At 45.1% G+C, this 19,210-nt stretch overlaps 1 protein-coding gene across 1 annotated transcript in view; it reads left to right on the top strand.

The window, feature by feature from the left end:
- The window catches only part of LOC124711481 (proteoglycan 4-like), a 131,324-nt gene that overhangs the window by 32,438 nt on the left and 79,676 nt on the right, over positions 1 to 19,210 (top strand). The window contains exons 3-4 of the mRNA XM_047241589.1: positions 5,161 to 5,292; positions 14,971 to 15,058. Coding sequence (XP_047097545.1) covers positions 5,161 to 5,292; positions 14,971 to 15,058 — 220 coding nt within the window. The remainder of the gene's footprint in view (positions 1 to 5,160; positions 5,293 to 14,970; positions 15,059 to 19,210) is intronic.

Here is a 19,210-nt window from a genome sequence, read left to right as displayed (position 1 = left end):
CACGAGGCAGAGAAAATCCCTGACCCCGCCGGGAATCGAACCCGGGAACCCGGGCGTGGGAAGCGAGAATGCTACCGCACGACCACGAGCTGCGGACTAGCATTCCTCCCTAAGACGGAAACAGACCAAGGTTCGACGCCTAGCTGTGATACAAAATTTAATCCATTTCTTCAGCTTCCATCATTATCGTAGAGAAAGATGAGACTCGAATATCTCGAGAAAATTTAATTATAAAAACAAGTAACTGTTTCATTATTAGCAAAATATACATTACTCAAAAGTTATCGTAAGGACTGTGCTATTGGAATTGTTACAAAAAATACACACATCAAAAAACCTTTTGCATCACCTCGGTTCCCAGAACTGCTGACTATAAACATTGACTGTGGATGTTATATCACAGACACGGTCCCTTTATCTGTTCAGATATGCCACTAAGCCCGCCCAGAGATGTAAACAACCATGCATGAGCAGCGCCTATTAGACGGAGGGGGTCCGACAGCCGATCAGTTCCAGTCATTCCACCAGGAAGGAGGTACACGGCAAGTGTTGTCTGTAGTTCAACCATGCATAGACGGTCAATACAGCGGCTCGATCGCGTCCGCATTGTTACTTTCTGCCAGGAAGGGCTGTCAACAAGGGAGGTGTCCAGGCGTCTCGCACTGAACGAAAGCGATGTTGTTCGGACATGGAGGGGATGCAGAGAGACATGAACTTTCGATGGCATGCCTCACTCAGGCCGCCCAAGGGCCACTACTGCAGTGGATGACCGCTACCTAGGATTATGTCTCGGAGGGACCCTGACAGCAACACCTCCTTGTTGAATAATGCTTTTCGTGCAGCCACAGGACGTCGTGTTACGACTCAAACTATGCACCGTAGGCTGCATAATGCTCAACTTCACTCCCGACGTCCATGTCGAGGTCGATCTTTGCAACAACGACACCGTGCAATGCGGTACAGATGGGCCCAACCAACATGCCGAATGGACCGCTCAGGATTGGCATCACGTTCTCTTCACCGATCAGTGTCGCATATGTCTTCAACGAGACAATCGTTAGAGACGTGCTTGGAGGCAACCCGGTTAGATTGAAGGCCTTAGACACACTGCCCAGCGAGTGCAGCAAGGTGGACGTCCCCCGTTGTTTTGAGGTGGCATTATGTGTAGCCGACGTACGCCGTTGGTGGTTACGGAAGGCGCCGTAACGAATGCACGATACGTGATTTCCATCCTAAGACCGATAGTGCAACCATATCGGCAGCATATTGGCGAGGCATTCGTCTTCATGGACGACAATTCGTGCCCCCATCGTGCACATCTTGTGAATGACTTCCTTCAGGATAAAGACATCGCTCGTCTAGAGTGGCCAGCATGTTCTCCAGAAATGAACCCTATCGAATATGCCTAGGATGCATTGAAAAGGACTGTTTATGTTCGACGTGACCCACCAACTACACTGAGGGATCTACGCCGAGTCGCCTTTTAGGAGTAGGACAATCTGGACCAACAGTGCCTTGAGAAACGTGTGGATAGTATGCAGGCATACATCAATGCAAGAGGACATGCTACTGAGTATTTGAGGTACCGGTGTGTACAGCAATCTGGACCACCACCATCTCTGAGGGTCTCGCTGTATGGTGGTACAACATGCAATGTGTGGTTTTCATGTGCAATAAAAAGGGCGGAAACGATGTTTATGTTGATCTCTTCCGGGACTCTCGGAACCGAGTTGATGCAAAACTTTTTTTGATGTGTGTATTTAATTCCAGCAAATTAGAGTCCCCTTTGATGGAAGTCGTCTGTAATGTAATATCATGCACTGCCTCGATTTTCTTTCCTTTGCTACCCAGTTGTGTAACAACTTCATCTGCAAAAGCTTACCTGCTGACGAACTGCAAGCCATTCAAAAAATTAATGAAATGGTGCAGTGTTGGTATAGTTTAGCCTATGTGCTTAAAACTCCAGTGTGTGCACTTTGGACTTTGCGCTACGCAGCAATACTTTCCCCCTGTCGCGGCTTCGTCTGCTTATTCGATGACGGCCTAAGCAGTCAGGGCTGCACAAACTGCAGTTATAAGCGGTTCTTCGTGCGGCAAAAATGATTAACTTTAACATTTTTTAAAGAAATTTCTTCCAGTGCACCGTAGCATCTAACATTTGAACAGTGCATTTCTTTCGATGTATTGCTCCTGAGCGAAAAATTTCAGCGTAGGTTTCGACATGTCGGATTGCATCATTCCCTTGACAGAATTCAAGAACATGGTTTAATATAATGTGGTGGGAAAACTCTAACACGAATCATTCCCAGAAGAATGGATAAACTGGCCAGAAACTGACCTCGTGGAAAACTAGATGTGAGGGAGTTACCATGTGATTAACGCACAATACGGCCATTCTCCCTTGTGGTGGCGAAGCTTGGGCTACTGGAAACTTGAAGCGTACTCCTGCCCTCGCGTTCCAGTGCAGTCCAGCACCGGACCACTGCCATTTCTGAATACCTCACAAATCTGCGAATCGTGCCATTTGACCAGCTGGCCACATGGCGACCAACTCGCGCTGATGATACTGTATCACACGAGCGCACGACATATGCCTGTCCTTCACTCAACATCTGTCGCTGTTCACGTATGTCCATGTATCGTACCATTCCCGGTAACAACACTAAACTCGAACCACGCCAGTGCACTCTTGTCGGCGTTCTAGGTGTCACGGAGAATTGCAGTTCTAAGCATTTACGTGCTCACCGCTGGTGTGTACGCATAGGACGATACATTGACATCGGACCACGTTGAAAGGTCTCTGTTGGATTCCTTTCATGTTAATTTCTTAAATCTGTTGTCATTTGCGGCATAAATTCCTCTTCTAAATTTACTGTGGCGTTTCTATCTGGGAGGAGACTGAGTAGTGGAACGTGTTACTTTTACACATAAACAAGAACGATCTGTCACACTACTACACTTTAAAACACAGTTTATATGTAATGCATGTCACACAGTCTCATACGGAACCTACATCCGCTTTCTTTTATATACTGTATATGATAAGATACTGTCATCCCCCTTCCCTTCTGTGTGAAAGAATGAATGAGCAAATGTATTTCTAGTTGCATGCTTGAGGGTAGCAGACAAGCCTGTCAGCTAGAGAACAGTAGGACCAACGTCGGAACAGATAGCTACGCTTTCTAAAAGCAAAGAGGTTTCTATTCTTAGTATGGTCCTGTCCGTCCCTTGTCATGTTGGTATAGGAAGCTGCCCCTCTGGTCACTTCCGTTTGTATCTGTTAGCACGCTAGGTAGGAGCCCAGCAGATCAGTCTGTCCGCGGCGAGCGTCTGAAGTGGTAAGATCTCCGGCTAAGCGCGTGTCTGCTAAGTCCGTAGGACAATGGATTTCTTAAGTTCAGCCTGACTGAAAATTTAATCACCTTTATTTCAGGTTTAGCTCTAAAAGATCTAATGTTATCTTAAATTGCAACGCAGTGTAATTCGAGTGCAAAGTTCAGAATGTCTTCCGGTAGTTGATTTGTCACTACTTTGTGAGTAAAGTGGAACCACGTGTTGATCAGTAACTCTAACTAAGATCATCGAGCTTAAATGCGAATGTGGATGAGATTATAACGTCTCGTCTTGACAATATGTTTCAATATAGCAACTTTTCTTTATGTTCAACCCACGTGGGGTGTACGTTGCGAGACCAGTACCATGTGCTTATACAATTGTTTGACCCATCAGGTTAATAGTAAGACCAGTTCGAGGTTTTTCTTTTGTAAATTTCGTTTCGATGTAATTTATTTTAATTATCAAAATTATTGTGGAGTTGCACTCTTTGTGTAAACCAAGTTGACCACGTGAAGCATGTGGTGTAATCATCAAAGTAGCCCTCAGCTATTCTTTTCGGGAAGATTTCACAGAGAGTTAGTATGAATTTAGTATACCAGTGTGTGGTAATTACGTGACCGACAGGATTGCGCTACGGACGTAACTTCTTTGGGTGAAAATTGAATCGGTTGGTTGTGGTTAATTTCCTCTTGCATATGTTTCAACGTTCTTCGTGTGTTATTTTATTTTATGAATGCAGTGTTTTATGTAGTCTCCCAATCTTGACTCCCTATTTGATGTGTTCCGTAAGATTACAAACTCACATTTACACAATCCTAAATAAGGCACCAGTTTAGTTATGAATCAAGTTTGATATGCTGAAATTATAACGGAACAATGATCAATGTTAAAATAAATGTCCAAATATAAACTGATTTATTTCTTTTTATCGTAAGATGAGTACTAAAAGATTATAACTAATGTTAGTCTGGTTGGGAATTTGGTAAGCTAGACTGGATACCTGGTGAAACAGTTGCGCAGTAATGCAAGGTTAACTTCCTCAGATAGCTCACAGCTTTTAACCCACTTTTATGGTCTTGAATATCAGCACCGCTTTCAGAACAAATTAATGCGACAACATTACAAAGTCTTCTGTGTGCTTCACTTGTGTTGTTAGGATGTGTGTATCATGTGAGCTGAACGAGATGTAGGATATGACTTCGGCCCAGCTTCATTGCCATTGGTGCGACCTGTGCACGTACAATATACCTTGCAAATTGATTTTCTTTTTTGTTGCTGCTTGTCTATAACAGCCTTGAATTATCGTATGCAAGTAGCATACGTCCACGTAAATATTCATTGTAAAAATTAGTGAAAAACAGTCTAGACTGCAACAGTCAGTAGACGACAGTCGCTGAAACCGACTGTTCTGAACATCGTCAACTTTGGCTGATGGTGCTTTCCTGAATATGGCTTAAGTCTAGGCCGAAACCGTTCATTTTAAATAAAACAACCATTGCGACCTAGACTGTGTTTCACCAATTTCATATCGCTTACAAGATCGCTGTTCTCCGAAAATGTTACCAAAAGTTTTGTATTCGTTATAAGCTTTTTAACTAATGATTAAACGAAGACACGTATAAAAAATTTGTCCTACGTCTTTGAGAACTGTTTCACTTAGATCCACTTCTCTGGTTGCTCCGCTCTACAACAGACATTCAGAGTTATTAGAGATTTGTGTAGGACGCCGCAGTAATTTTAAACGAACGTATTACCATGTTAGCCCACAGTTTTCTTGCGCTACAGTATTTTGTGGTGCCATTGTGTGTATTTTATTTTCCGCAGGACAACGGCTCTCCTCAGCTTTCGTCTACTCAGGCCACCATCACCATCAACGTGAACCAGCAGACGTCGCCCCCCACGGCTCCCAGGTTTCAGGATGCTGCGTCTCACAAGACAGTCGCCGCGGACGAGATAGTGAGTACACTGGCTCAACACACTCAGCGTCGACAGCTTTTCACGGAGCTGTCAGGCGCTGTTCTGTTCCGCCTTGTAGGCGCTAGGAGGTATGCTTTCTGCATCCATAACGAAATTTTGCAACATTTAGTTAACCAAATTCGCTTTTGGAATATGTGACTATCTTTCCGAAATATCGTCAGCAGGTGTTCTTCCCTTAGTTTACATTACTTTGCAGAGTAACCAGGGTCCTAATATAACACATTAACTGGGTAAGATCTCACTCCAGATACATGAAAACTGGGTAACGGGGAGGTGCACCTTAAACATTTAGTAGAAACTATAAACACATGATACAGGTTCGTAGGCTTCTACGGCCGATGTCATTTTCGACAATATAATTTTCGCTATTGGGTCGAGTCACTGTAACTGCTTCACGCCAGTTCACTGCTGTCTACTGGTGACTGTTTTCCTCCATCTACACCTACATCTACATCGACACTCAGCAAATCACATTTAAGTGCCTGGTAGAGGGTTCATCGAACCACCTTAACAATTCTCTATTATTCCAATCTCGTATAGCTCACGGAGAGAAGGAACACCTATATCTTTCCTTATGAGCTCTGGTTTCCCTTATTTTATCATGGTGATCGCTTCTCCCTAAGTAGGTCGGCGTCAACAAAATATTTTAGCATTCGGAAGAGAATGTTGGTGACTTGAATTTCGTGAGAAGATTCCTCCGCAACGGAAAACGCCTTTATTTTAATGACGTCCATCCAAAATCCTGTTTCATTTAAGTGACACTCTCTCCCCTACTTCGCTATAATACAAAACGTGCTGCCCCTCTAAGAACCTTTTCGATGTACTCCGTCGATCCTATCTGGTAACGATCCCACACCGCACAGACATATTCTGAAAGAGGACGGACAAGTGTAGTCTAAGCAGTCTCCTTAGTATATCTGTTCCATATCCTAAGTGTTCTGCCGAGAAAACGCAGTCTTTGGTTAGCCCTCCCCAGAACATTTACTATGTGTTCCTTGCAATTTAAGTTGTTGGTAATTGTAATTCCTAGGTATTTAGTTGAATTTACGGCCTTTAGATTTGACTGATTTACCGTGTGAACGAAGTTTAACGGATTCCTTGTAGCACTCATGTGGATGACCTCACACTTTTCGTTATTTAGGGGTTTCGCACCATACAGGTATCTTTTCTAAATCGTTTTGAGATTTGTTTCGATCTTCTGGTGACTTTACTGGACAATAAACGACAGCGTGATCTGCAAACAACCGAAGACGGCTGCTCAGATTGCCTCGCAAATCGTTTATAGAGATAAGGAACAGGAAAGGGCCTGTAACACTACGTTGCGGAATGCCAGAAATCACTCCTAGTTTACTCGATAACTTTCCGCCAGTTACTACGAAGTGTGACCTCCCTGACAGGAAATCACTAACCCAGTCACATAACTGAGACGATATTCCGTAGCCACGCAATTCCACTACAGGCCGCTTGTATGGTACAGTGTCGAAAGCCTTCCGGAAATCCAGAAATACTGTCATTTTCGGTTACTTGGTGGCTAGCGTCGTCACATATTTGTGATGTCATGGGACAATTTGAAGAGGCTGTTATGGAGGCTGTACGGTACTCTGTTCCCTGCGCTACCTCGGCGGCTAATGGGAAGCCAACTCTAGCAGTGACTGGTAGTGTGTTGGTTGCCTGTTGCCTGTGCCACTCCTGTAACAGGTTGGTGGGCGAACTCTCGTTGGTGACGGGAAGGCACCTTGTACCCGGGGAGTGGTGTCCTCCTGCAGTTGGCTCGCTGCCGCCGTCTGCGCTGTGAAACCGGGGCCAGTCGGTGCTTGTTCCACAGATCATGAATACGACACTTGGAACGTGCCAGGTATGCCGGCTCGTGGACACGCGGTCCGCCAGGCTGCAGAGGCGCGCACTCAGCCCGCCCCTAACTTGTGGCCATCCCCCCTGTTCATGCTCCGCCAGAGAACTACCGTGCGGCCCCAAGGGGAGTAGAACGGAAAATATTTTGTTTAACATTTTCGGGTTTTTATCTCATTATAAAATCTGCCATTTTCCGAATAAAATAATATATATGTCACTCATAAACTCACATAGGAAGTGAAACTTCCTGGTAGATTAAAACTGTGTGCCGGACCGAGGCTCGAACTCGGGACCTTTGCCTTTTGTGGGCAAGTGCTCTACCAACTGAGCTACCCAAGCACGACTCACAGCCCGTCCTCACAGTTCTACTTCTGCCAGTATCTCGTCTCCTACCTTCCAAACTTTACAGAAGCTCTCCTGCGAACCTTGCAGAACTAGCAATCACGAAAGAAAGGATATTGCGGAGACATGGCTTAGCCACAGCCTGGGGGATGTTTCCAGAATGAGATTTTCACATCCCCCAGGCTGTGGCTAAGCCATGTCTCCGCAATATCCTTTCTTTCAGGAGTGCTAGTTCTGCAAGGCTCACAGGAGAGCTTCTGTAAAGTTTGGAAGGTAGGAGACGAGGTACTGGCAGAAGTAAAGCTCTGAGGACGGGGCGTGAGTCGTGCTTGGGTAGAAATTAACACTTGCTGCCGACACGGTAGCTCAGCGTGTTCCGTCAGAGAGTAATGTGCCCTCTGTAATAAAAAAACTGAGTTAACAGATCAACAACGAACTTAAATGGATGTCTTACGACGTCCGCCCCGAGCAGATTAAACGAACTAAGCCGGCACGGTAGCTCAGCGTGTTCGGTCAGAGAGCCGGTTGGCCTCTGTAATAAAAAACTGAGTGGAAGGATCAACCACCGAACTTGAACAGGATGTCTTGCGACGTCCGCAACGACCAAACACAACGATCAATAACGAACAAAATGGACGCCGGCACGGTAGCTCAGTGTGTTCAGTCAGAGAGCCGGTTGGGCTCTGTATTAAAAAACTGAGTGGAAGGATCAACCCCCAAACTTGAACAGGATGTCTTGCGACGTCCGCAACGACCAAACATAACGATCAATAACGAACGAAATGCAAAATAAAAAAAAGTAAAAAAAAAAGTTGGTAAAGCACTTGCCCGCGAAAGGCAAAGGTCCCGAGTTCGAGTCTCGGTCCGGCACACAGTTTTAATCTGCCAGGAAGATTCATATCAGCGCACACTCCGCTGCAGAGTGAAAATCTCATTCTGGTCACATAGGAAGTGTTTCATTTTATTTTTTTAGATATAATCTACACAGGTTCAAAATGTTAAAATTTTTACGTGCATTTCTTCAAGATCTAATGAAATCGGTATTTTTTTATGTAGAAGGCTGTGGATTGCTGTGTTACAAAGGTTAAATTACGTCTTTGTATTGGTAGCACTGTCAAAAACAGTGTCCTATCGTTTTATAGTATAAACACGCGTTGCATGTCGAAGTGCTAACTTTTTTCCGAGGAAAAGTGACGACTAGATTGGTAAATGTCTCAAAAAGTAAAGTATGACGCCAAAACAGTGTTTTTAAGAAAGGTATCTTTCATGGTAATAGATTTTCGAATAAAGGGAAACATTGTGTTCAACGTGTGGCGTTTGAAGTTACAGACAATGAAATACAGGCAAACTCGTCAGTATCTAGAGAAACACCCATGAGTGCTTCGAAGATTAACATAAAACGTTGTGATACACAATTTCCTCAAAACGAAAGTGGTGTAAATGGTAGGTTAGGTTATATTCTGATAGATTTACACATCCTAACAAAGGTCTTACATGAATTTGTGTGTTGTAAAATATGTGGAGGGCCAATTAGTTTACATTAAGACTGTGAGCTATCTAATGGACTAGCCAGAAAACATATCATTAATTGTGCCAGTTGTTAGATATACTCATTCATTTTGTAATTCTGATAAGTGTAAAGATGTTAGGTGGTTTTATGGATTGAGAGCTATTGGCAAACGACACACTGCAACAGAAACAATGTGTGCCGTGATGAATATGCCACGCTCACCTTGTAAAATCGACAAGTATGCAGGATTTATTGGAGCTGCTCTGGAATCTGTTGCACGTGAGTCAATGAAGGGTGCTGCAAACGAAGCTGTTGAAATAAATGATGGTGCGACTCAACACATGGTGCATAATTCTCTGCACTGCAAGCACTTTGCTGATTACAAATTCTGGTCCTTAGTATAGCTGTGGAATTGGGACAAATCAGCCAGCTCCACCCGCTCCATAAATATTATTCTCATGTTACAATAACTGTCTCGTTTTGTAGGAGAAAAAAAAAAAGAGTCCACTCACCCCACTGTTAGGCTCGAATCAGCCGGTGCGGCTGTGACGTAATGCTGGGTCTGGCTGCCTCAGAGATGGTTCTGACACCAGAATGTAGACGCTCAAGATCTACGGCCTCTGCAGTGACAGTGTTGAGTTGAGGTGGTGTGTTGTCCTCAGGATGTTGACTGTGGTGGTTAAAGAAAACATCATCAACACATGAAACAGGCTACTCCACGCGTAGAGTCATTCCATAGAGGTAACGCCCCCTCGGTGTGTGCTGACAGCAGAGAGAAGGAAGGAAGGAACATTAGGGTTTAATGTCCCATCGACATCAAGGTCACTAGAGACGGGATAACGCAATAGGCGGCCAGAGCCCTATGGCGGCAGGGCCTAAATGCTGATATGCGATATCGACGAAACCATGTGCACCGTCTTGGCGTGACTCTGCTGTTCAGGGCAGGGTTTGATGGGGCAGACACGGTGTTTACCGTCGAACAGCTGCTAGCATGAGTTTATTAGAAGTAGATGCCTTAGGGGTTCCTAAATAACTCAAATCGCTTGATACGGGCAAGTCTTCAGGTCCAGATTGTATACCGATTAGGTTCCTTTCAGATTACGCTGATACAATAGTTCCCTACTTACCAATCGTATACAACCGCTCGCTCACCGATAGATCTGTACCTACAGATTAGAAAATTGCGCAGGTCGCTCCAGTGTTTAATAAGGGTAGTAGGAGTAATCCATCGAACTACAGACCTATATCATTGACGTCGGTTTGCAGTAGGGTTTTGGAGCATATACTGTATTCAAACATTTTGAATCACCTCGAAAGGAACGATCTATTGATACGTAATCAGCATGGTTTCAGAAAACATCGCTCTTGTGCAACGCAGCTAGCTCTTTATTCGCACGAAGTAATGGCCGCTATCGACAGACGATCTCAAGTGGATTCCGTATTTCTGGATTTCCGGAAAGCTTTTGACACCGTTCCTCACAAGCGACTTCTAATCAAGCTGCGGGCCTATTGGGTACCGTCTCAGTTGTGCGACTGGATTTGTGATTTCCTGTCAGGAAGGTCGCAGTTCGTAGTAATGGACGGCAAATCATCGAGTAAAACTGAAGTGATATCGGGTGTTCCCCAGGGAAGCGTCCTGGTGTGGCAGGTGGCAGTTGACGCTAAATAACGAAAAGTGTGAGGTGATCCACATGAGTTCTAACAGAAATCCGTTGGAATTCGTTTACTCGATAAATAGTACAATTCTCAAGGCTGTCAATTCAACTAAGTACGTGGGTGTTAAAATTACGAACAACTTCATTTGGAAAGACCACATAGATAATATTGTGGGGAAGGCGAGCCAAAGGTTGCGTTTCATTGGCATAACACTTGGAAGATGCAACAAGTCCACTAAAGAGACAGCTTACACTACACTCGTTCGTCCTCTCTTAGAATATTGCTGGGCGGTGTGGGATCCTTACCAGGTGGGATTGACGGAGGACATCGAAAGGGTGCAAAAAAGGGCAGCTCGTTTTGTATTATCACGTAATAGGGGAGAGAGTGTGGCAGATATGACACGCGAGTTGGGATGGAAGTCATTAAAGCAAAGACGTCTTTCGTCGCGGCGGGATCTATTTAGGAAATTTCAGTCACCAACATTCCTTCCGAATGCGAAAATATTTTGTTGAGCCCAACCTACATAGGTAGGAATGATCATCAAAATAAAATAAGAGAAATCAGAGCTCGAACAGAAAGGTTTAGGTGTTCGTTTCTCCCGCGCGCTGTTCGGGAGTGGAATGGTAGGGAGATAGTATGATTTTGTTTCGATGAACCCTCCGCCAAGCACTTAAATGTGAATTGCAGAGTAATCATGTAGATGTAGATGTAGAAAGCAGAGGCGTACAGTGTCAGTTCGCCTGCATAAGTACAGTGGCCGAAATGACTGCCCCGCCCTGGTCACTAATGCGTGCCCTTCACTACACAAGGCTGGCTGCAACTCGAGTGAGCCTGAAGGTAGCCCACCAGCTGGAACGCGCCAAGAACCTTAGAGCCAGTAGTGGGCTCGTAGGTGGTGCAGCCCGAGTCTCGTGGTAGCTGCTCGCAGAATGACGTCACCGTGCCGCCAGGTGTACTCCTTCCCTCGTAGATGGCGCTGCCAGAGTGGCATGACTCTGGCCGGAATTGGTGGGTGAGTATGCAGGTTCAGTAACTAGCTGTTGCGCCGAGTTACCGCTTCCAACCACGTACACCAGAACAAGGCGGAAACCAGAGGCACAGGAAAAGGTCCGCCGTCGTCGTGGGCGTCCAGCCCCTCCGCTGCGTCGTCGGTTCCGCGACCGCTGGCCCCTGGCCTGCAGTGTGGAACCAGGCTGCTCCTGCCCGCAACGGTGTTTTGGTCACCTCTGCGCTCACTAGATTCCACGACCATTCTGCAGCAGCCGTGGCACTGCTCTTAATGCACTAGCAGCGACACACAGTGCTGGTGCTACTCAACTTACAGCACCTACCAGATAGCAAAACAAAAAGGATAACATTTGGTGATGAAAGCAAAATTAAGTCAAAAATTCTAAAATGTGGAAAAATAGCAGCGCCAGTAACAAATTTTAAGTATATAGGATCCAGTAAATCACCTGAAGATAGAACTAATTTCTGGCATGAGACAGAGATATCGATCTTAGTGAATGGCACTATCGCAATAGCATTACAAAAGAACGTAAAGAAAGGACAACTGTTGAATATTACTCTCTGTTGTAGTGAATGGAAGAAGTACTTTGGAAACAATAACAAAGGATACTCTAAGCATCCAAAGTGAGGAAACGAAGCTTTTCACACATCCAGGCATAAACAGCTGATAAGATAGCGAAATATAGAAACACGAGCAGAACTGGAAATTAGAGTGCAGCATTAGGACTAATGGCAGCCGTGTCCTCATAGCCGCGAGCTCCATCACGCCGCTCCAAGATTCGGAGAGCCGGGCTAGCTCTGGATCAAAACCGCCGTGTGGATTAACGACCTCAGTTACGCGATTCGTATACTTGTAGAAAGCGTTCGCACACTTTCATGTTGGATAATGCTAGACACACAGGCGCACAAATTCCGTCCCTAAAGTGGAGGTGTCGGGATCTAAGGGTGGTGACGTGTACGGAATCCGGCCATCCTCTGCCCTTAAAAAATCCAGAAAGATATCCAACCAAACCCATGAAGACACAGAATAAGGCCAGCTAAAAGGAGAGTAACATGACTGGCTTTAAATCAAAATATTTAAGAATGCGGATGGCAATGGAAATAGCAAATCAATGGCTCTAGAATGTACCGCAAACAAAAAACTATGAAAATACAAGTCAGAGGTAAGTAGCAATGTAGGAAGGCCCAAAAAGTGAATGATTTAATCTATTTTTTTTATAAATGCAAGTAAGACAAAGAAGAATATCTCTCATTGCCTTGCCAAGTTCCATTACATAGCTATGGTCATCACAAGTGTGTGTGTGTGTGTGTGTGTGTGTGTGTGTGTGTGTGTGTGTGTACATTTTCCTGAACCGAACTTCGAAGGGCAAGTTTTGAATGAAGAAAGAAGGAGAGTCATTCGGTATTCCTTTCCTAAGAAACTAAAACCACAAGACAATCACAAGGATATGATATACAGGGTGTTACAAAGAGATACGGCCAGACTTTCAGGAAACATTCCTCACACACAAATAAAGAAAAGATGTTATGTGGACATGTGTCCAGAAACGCTTAGTTTCCATCTTAGAGCTCATTTTAGTTTCGTCAGTATGTACTGTACCTCCTCGATTCACCGCCAGTTGGCCCAATTGAAGGAAAGTAATGTTGAATTCGGTGCTTGTGTTGACATGCGACTCATTGCTCTACAGTACTAGCATCAAGCACATCAATACGAAGCATCAAAATGTTAGTGTTCATCACGAACGTGGTTTTGCAGTCAGTGCAATTTTTACAAATGCGGAGTTGGCAGATGCCCATTTGATGTATGGATTAGCACGGCGCAATAGCCGTGGCGCGGTACGTTTGTATCGAGACAGATTTCCAGAACGAAGGTGTCCCAACAGGAAGACTTTCGAAGCAATTGATCGGCGTCTTAGGGAGCACGGAACATTCCAGCCTACGACTCGCGACTGGGGAAGACCTAGAACGACAAGGACACCTGCAACTGCCGAGGCAATTCTTCGTGCAGTTGACGATAACCCTAATGTCAGCGTCAGAGACGTTGCTGCTGTACAAGGTAACGTTGACCTCGTCACTGTATGGAGAGAGCTACGGGAGAACCAGTTGTTTCTGTACCATGTACAGCGCGTGCAGGCACTATCAGCAGCTGATTGGCCTCCACGGGTACACTTCTGCGAATGGTTCATCCAACAATGCGTCAATGCTCATTTCAGTTCAAATGTTCTCTTTACGGATGAGGCCTCATTCCAACGTGATCAAACTGTAAATTTTCACAATCATCATGTGTGGGCTGACGAGAATCCGCACGCAATTGTGCAATCACGTCATCAACACAGATTTTCTGTGAACGTTTGGGCAGGCATTGTTGGTGATGTCTTGATTGGGCCCCATGTTCTTCCACCTACACTCAATGGAGCACGTTATCATGATTTCATACGGGATACTCTACCTTTGCTGCTAGAACATGCGCCTTTGCAAGTACGACACAACATGTGGTTCATGCACGATGGAGCTCCTGCACATTTCAGTCGAAGTGTTCGTACGCTTCTCAACAACAGATTCGGTGACCGATAGATTGGTAGAGGCGGACCAATTCCGTGGCCTCCACGCTCTGCTGACCTCAACCCTCTTGACTTTCATTCATGGGGGCATTTGAAAGCTCTTGTCTACGCAACCCCGGTACCAAATGTGGAGACTCTTCGTGCTCGTATTGTGGACGACTGTGATACAATACGCCATTCTCCAGGGCTGCATCAGCGCATCAGGGATTCCATGCGTCGGAGGGTGGATGCAAGTATCCTCGCTAACGGAGGACATTTTGAACATTTCCTGTAACAAAGTGTTTGAAGTCACGCTGGTTCGTTCTGTTGCTGTGTGTTTCCATTCCATGATTAATGTGATTTGAAGAGAAGTAATAAAATGAGCTCTAACATGGAAAGTAGGCGTTTCCGGACACATATCCAGATAACATATTTTCTTTCTTTGTGTGTGAGGAATGTTTCCTGAAAGTTTGGTCGTACCTTTTTGTAACACCCTGTATAGCTCAGTTAAGGAGTTCTCTTAGCACACTGTACTAAATGCTCTGGGTAAGAACACACAGGACAACAAGTTAATGTATTTCGTCAAGAGCCAATCATATTTTTCTCTGACGTATGTTTTACACTCTTAAAAACAGTTGGTACATAAGAGCGAAAACACTGCAATTTCTACATCCTTGAGCTATCTATGGAGGTTAGCTTCTGTTCACTTCGTTGCCTGATGACATATCTGTTACTCTGTATCTGTTTCAGGTGCCTGACACTGAGGTAGCTTCGGTGACAATTTCGGAAGGCTACGACGCGGATGTTAAAGTGACTCACTATACTTTAGATGAAACAGGTAACGTAACTTTTTTTTAAAAATATACGGTTTGACACACAGCACACAGAGAGGAGGAGGAAACGAAATAAAGGTACACCGTGTTATTTCAGTGATTACAAAAGCGAGACGAACTTGGCAGTATGACATCACTTATCAGAATGACGGTGCACCTATGTGGCTTGGATGCGTGCTCTGATTCGGTTGAGAAGGGTCTCACAAAGGCGTTGTGTCCTCTCCTAAGTTGGCCCACGACTGTTCCAGCTGGTCGCTGATATCCCGCATACTGGCACTGCAACGGAGTTGACGTCCGACCTGGTCACGAACACGCTCTGTCACGAACAGATCTGGGGATTTCACTGGCCATGGGGGTACCTTGGAGGAATTAGGGTCAAATGAGGCAGAAGGGATAGATAACTCCATCAGAATTTCTAAAATCGTTGGGGGAAGTGGCAACAAAACGACTTTTCACGTTGGTGTGTAGAATATATGAGTCTGGCGATATACCATCTGACTTTCGGAAAAGCATCATCCACACAATTCCAAAGACGGCAAGAGCTGACAAGTGCGAGAATTATCGCACAATCAGCTTAACAGCTCATGCATCGAAGCTGCTTACAAGAATAATATACAGAAGAATCGAAAACAAAACTAAGAATGCGCTAGATGACGATGTGCTTGGGTTTAGGAAAGGTAAAGGCACGAGAGAGGCGATTCTGACTTTGTGACTGACAATGGAAGCAAGACTACACAAAAATCAAGACACGCTCATAGGATTTGTCGACCTGGAAAAAGCGTTCGACAATGTAAAATGGTGCAAGGTGTTCGAAATTCTGAAAAAAGTAGGGGTAAGCTATAGGGAGAGACGGTCATATACAATATGTACAACAACCAAGAGGGAATAATAAGAGTGGACGATCAAGAACGAAGTGCTCGTATTAAGAAGGGTGTAAAACAAGGCTGTAGCCTTTCGCCCTTACTCTTCAATCTGTACATCGAGGAAGCAATGACGGAAATAACAGAAAGGTTCAGGAGTGGAATTAAAATACAAGGTGAAAGGATATCAATGATACGATTCGCTGATGACATTGATATCCTGAGTGAAAGTGAAGAAGAATTAAATGATCTGCTGAACGGAATGAACAGTCCAATGAGGAGTATCGACTGAGAGTCAATCGAAGAACGACTAAGGCAATGAGAAGTAGTAGAAATGAGAACAGCGACAAACTTAACATCAGGATTGATTGTCACGAAGTAGATGGGGTTAAGGAATTCTGCTACCTAGGCAGTAAAATAACCAATGACGGACGGGGCAAGGAGGACATCAAGAGCATACTGGCGACGGCAGAAAGGACATTCCTGGCCAAGAGAAGTCATCTAGTATCAAATATCGGCCTTAATTTGAGGAAGAAATTTCTGAGAATATACGTCTGGAGTACAGCACTGTATGGCAGTGAAACATGGACTGTGGGAGAACCAGAACAGAAGAGAATCGAAGCATTTAAGATGTGGTGTTACAGACGAATGTCGAAAATTAGGTGGACTGTTAAGGTAAGGAATGAGGAGGTTCTACGCAGAATCGGAGAGGAAAGTAATATGTGGAAAACACTGATAAGGAGAAGGGACAGGATGATAGGACATCTGCTAAGACATGAAGGAATGACTTCCATGGTACTAGAGGGAGCTGTAGAGGGCAAAAACTGTAGAGGAAGACAGAGATTGGAATACGTCAAGCAGATAATTGAGGACGTAGGTTGCAAGTGCTACTCTGAGATGAAGTTGGCTCAAATATCTCTGAGCACTATGGTACTTAACATCTGAGGTCATCAGTGCCGTATAACTCAGAACTACTTAAACCTAACTAACCTAAGGACATTACACACATCCATGCCTGAGGGAGGATTCGAACCTGCGGCCGTAGCGGTCGTGCGGTTCCATACTGTAGCGCCTAGAACCGCTCGGCCACTCCGGCCGGCGAAGAGGTTGGCACACGAGCGGAATTCGTGGCTGGCTGCAACAAACCAGGCAGACTGATGACAAAAAAAAAGGGAGGGAGTACCTCAACACAACGCAGACAGTTCCTGGAGACGCGCGCCATGTGTGAACGAGCAAGCTGAAACATGGCACCACGAGACTTTTGGATGAGAGGTAACACACGAGGACGCAGGCCGCTCGTGAAGTACCGCTATTACGCGGACTTCCCTCGATCACTACCAGCCGTGACCTGAAGCCATAGACGATGGCTCCACACACCATAATGCCAGGAATAACATCAAATACTTCCCTAAAAGCTTGGAAGATTGGGACCTCTGCGCAAGTCGTGGCCATAGTTAATGGTCATCCGGCATAATGTAAAACCGTGATTCATCAGTAAACATAATGCGACGCCATCATTACCAGCCTATGCTTTCCCGCCGCAGCACCACACCAGTCGCAGCCGTTTATGTTAATCTGTTATACTGTATTCAAACATGAATCACCTCGAAGGGAACGATCTATTGATACGTAATCAGCATGGTTTCAGAAAACATCGTTCTTGTGCAACGCAGCTAGCTCTTTATTCGCACGAAGTAATGGCCGCTATCGACAGGCGATCTCAAGTGGATTCCGTATTTCTGGATTTCCGGAAAGCTTTTGACACCGTTCCTCACAAGCGACTTCTAATCAAGCTGCGGGCCTATGGGGTATCGTCTCAGTTGTGCGACTGCATTCGTGATTTCCTGTCAGGAAGATCGCAGTTCGTAGTAATAGACGGCAAATCATCGAGTAAAACTGAAGTGATATCGGGTGTTCCCCAGGGAAGCGTCCTGGGACCTCTGCTGTTCCTGGTCTATATAAATGAGCTGGGTGACAATCTGAGCAGTTCTCTTAGGTTGTTCGCAGATGATGCTGTAATTTGCCGTCTAGTAAGGTCACCCAAAGACCAGTATCAGTTGCAAAGCGATTTAGAAAAGATTGCTGTATGATGTGGCAGGTGGCAGTTGACGCTAAATAACGAAAAGTGTGAGGTGATCCACATGAGTTCCAAAAGACATCCGTTGGAATTCGATTACTCGATAAATGGTACAATTCTCAAGGCTGTCAATTCAACTAAGTACCTGGGTGTTAAAATTACGAACAACTTCAGTTGGAAAGACCACATAAATAATATTGTGGGGAAGGCGAGCCAAAGGTTGCGTTTCATTGGCAGGACACTTGGAAGATGCAACAAGTCCACTAAAGAGACAGCTTACACTACATTCGTTCCTCCTCTGTTAGAATATTGCTGCGCGGTGTGAGATCTTTACCAGGTGGGATTGACGGAGGACATCGAAAGGGTGCAAGAAAGAGCAGCTCGTTTTGTATTATCACGTAATATGGGAGAGAGTGTGGCAGATATGACACGCGAATTGGGATGGAAGTCATTAAAGCAAAGACGTTTTTCGTCGCGGCGAGATCTATTTACGAAATTTCAGTCACCAACTTTCCCTTCCAAATGCGAAAATACTTTGTTGAGCCCAACCTACATAGGTAGGAATGATCATCAAAATAAAATAAGAGAAATCAGAGCTCGAACAGAAGGGTTTAGGTGTTCGTTTTTCCCGCGCGCTGTTCGGGAGTGGAATGGTAGAGAGATATTATGATTGTTGTCGATGAACCCCCTGCCAAGCACTTAAATGTGAATAGCAGAGTAGTCATGTAGATGTAGATGTAGATCGGCAGCTTCCGCATGGAACGATAATTCCCTACCCCATTTGCTACTTGCTACTGACCAGTGTTGCGGGACTACAGAGAATGTTGCAACAAGTCCATCATAACCTGTTCTCAGGTGACAGCTGTGTGTGTGACTGGGTTATGATGTGCACAGTACGACGACCCTCTTCTGCGGTGGTCCACCAGAATCTTGATGACGAGTAAACCTGCTCTCATGTTTCCACGCTGTCCATCGTCGGCCTGTAGTCATGTCCAAATACCTCAGAAATGTGGATACTACGCGATTCAGCCAGCTGGCCAAATGGTGACCCACAACGAGGCCCTTTTCAAACTGCTGTCAGACGCCAGTGATGCTGTCGGACACGGGTAGGCGCCATCTCCGCGTCCTTCACAGCGATAACTCGACATGTGACGCTGTTCGCGCCCCTCGTATACGCCACCATTCCTCGTCACAACACTGAACACCTGGCGGTTCTACCT

The sequence above is a fragment of the Schistocerca piceifrons genome, chromosome 8 (assembly GCF_021461385.2).
Source record: "Schistocerca piceifrons isolate TAMUIC-IGC-003096 chromosome 8, iqSchPice1.1, whole genome shotgun sequence".
Classification (NCBI taxonomy): Eukaryota; Metazoa; Arthropoda; class Insecta; order Orthoptera; family Acrididae; genus Schistocerca; species Schistocerca piceifrons.
The sequence above is the reverse complement of the archived record's forward strand: the minus strand, read 5'-3'. Positions and strand labels throughout refer to the sequence as shown.